At 39.2% G+C, this 1,977-nt stretch overlaps 1 protein-coding gene across 1 annotated transcript; it reads left to right on the top strand.

The window, feature by feature from the left end:
• The first annotated feature begins 583 nt into the window (after positions 1–583).
• LOC148046507 (vomeronasal type-2 receptor 26-like) lies at positions 584–1,698 on the top strand. Its single transcript, XM_087714794.1, has 2 exons — positions 584–647; positions 803–1,698. The coding sequence occupies exons 1-2, from the start codon at positions 584–586 to the stop codon at positions 1,696–1,698; spliced, it is 960 nt and encodes a 319-aa protein (XP_087570920.1).
• Positions 1,699–1,977: the final 279 nt, after the last annotated feature.

The raw sequence follows: 1,977 nt of genomic DNA, 5'->3' as shown, positions 1-1,977 counted from the left end.
TCACAGCACAGATGACTGTTGTGGTTTCTTCCTGTCTTTATGCAGTAAATTGTGCTACCGCTTTGATGGGAGTATTTTTCCCCCCCAGGTAGTTCCATGATTAGGGCAAAGTTTTCTGCTAGATAGTTTGTCGTGCTTAAAATCATGCTTACCTGGGTTTTGTATGTTTCAGAGCATATCTATAGATATTCTCAGTCATACAGGTCATGGATGTTTTTTCAAGAGACAACTGGGCTTTCTAGTTTTTTTTGAAGACAATTCACTTGTCATCCAAAAAGCTTCTTCAGCTTTGCCTGGATGGTGAGGGATAGAAGGATTTATATTCCTTGCAGAGAGCTGTTCATTTGTATTCTTTTAGACCAGGGAATCAAATGGGCAGCTATTGGGCCAGATGTGTCATGTGCAGACAAAACCCACACCAACTCCATAAAGGGAAGAAACATTACAAACTGTCATGTGATGGCAACATGATGTTGTGTGTTTGACACCCATGTTTTAGACAGTTGTTGAGGCCACTTGGAAGGTTGAGAGCATGTGCTTTGCCCTGGTTTCATTCTTAGGTTTACATTTCCATTTTTGAATGATGGGTAAATATGGTTTCTCTTCATATCAAACAGCCAAGTTCAAAATGTTCCTGACACTCCCAGGTAACACACTCTAAATTGTATTATGAATTATTTTAACAAAAAGTAATCAGAAAACTAATGTAAGTCACAGAACCTTAGTGGATATATTGTTTTATTGATGATTGATTCTAAGTTTTTTATGAATGGTTTTCTTTTTTGTTTCTTTTTCCCCACAGACTTAGATGATTGTTTTCCATGTCCAGAAGATCGTTATCCAAACAAAGATCAGGACAGTTGTCTTCAAAAAACTATAACTTATTTGACTTATCAAGAGCCTTTGGGGATTTCTTTGGTGGTCACAGCCGTCTTCTTGTCTTTCACCTCAATTTTAGTACTGGGGATCTTCATTAAACACCAGGACACTCCAATTGTTAAAGCCAACAACAGGAACCTCACTTATAGCCTTCTCATTGCTCTCCTGCTCTCCTTTATTTGCACTTTTCTCTTCATTGGGCAACCAGACCAAGTCAAATGTCTCTTGCGACAAACAGCTTTTGGCCTCATCTTCTCTGTAGCTCTTTCTTGTATATTAGGGAAAACAACCATAGTGGTTCTTGCTTTCATGGCTACCAAGCCTGGTTCCAAAATGAGGAAATGGGTGGGGAAAAGGTTGGCTCTTTCTATTGTCCTACCTTGCTCCCTGGTTCAATTTACTATTTGTCTAGTGTGGTTGGCAACTTTCCCCCCTTTCTCCGATTCTGACATGCACTCCATGGTTGAAGAAATTGTCCTGCAATGTAATGAAGGTTCAACCACTATGTTTTATACTGTCTTTGGCTTTATGGGGTTTTTGACAGCTGTCAGCTTCACTGTGGCCTTCCTAGCTAGGAATTTGCCTGACAGCTTCAATGAAGCCAAATTTATCACCTTCAGCATGTTGGTCTTTTGTAGTGTTTGGGTGTCATTTGTTCCAACTTACCTGAGCACTAAGGGAAAATATATGGTGGCGGTAGAGATCTTTTCCATTTTGGCTTCAGCAGCTGGATTACTGGTCTGCATCTTTTCCCCAAAATGCTATATCATTATTCTGAGACCTGACCTGAACAAGAAGGAGCAACTAATAAAGAAATGAAGCTTATTTTTTATATTAGACCGCTTGAAAAAAGCCAAATTGGTTACTATGAACATATAAGTTTTTCCCAGTTTGGCGACTGTGCATTCTTCTCTGTACTAGGAAATCAAGGTGACATGGAAGGTGGCAATCTCCTCCAAGGTTTTTGCAGAATCTCGAAAGCTGCTTCTCATGTATTCTTTCAAATGTTATTTTTTTCTGGCCTTGTTCAGGATAGAATAGAGTGCCTAAGACAATGTTGTGTGAAAATCAATTTTTCATCAGATAATGCACATCAAT

This window comes from Thamnophis sirtalis, unplaced genomic scaffold (genome assembly GCF_051295495.1).
Source record: "Thamnophis sirtalis isolate CommonGarterSnake01/CBP01778 unplaced genomic scaffold, rThaSir2_p1.2 scaffold_4, whole genome shotgun sequence".
Taxonomy (NCBI): domain Eukaryota; kingdom Metazoa; phylum Chordata; class Lepidosauria; order Squamata; family Natricidae; genus Thamnophis; species Thamnophis sirtalis.
Note: the sequence above shows the minus strand (reverse complement) of the source record. Positions and strands in the feature narration are given on the sequence as shown.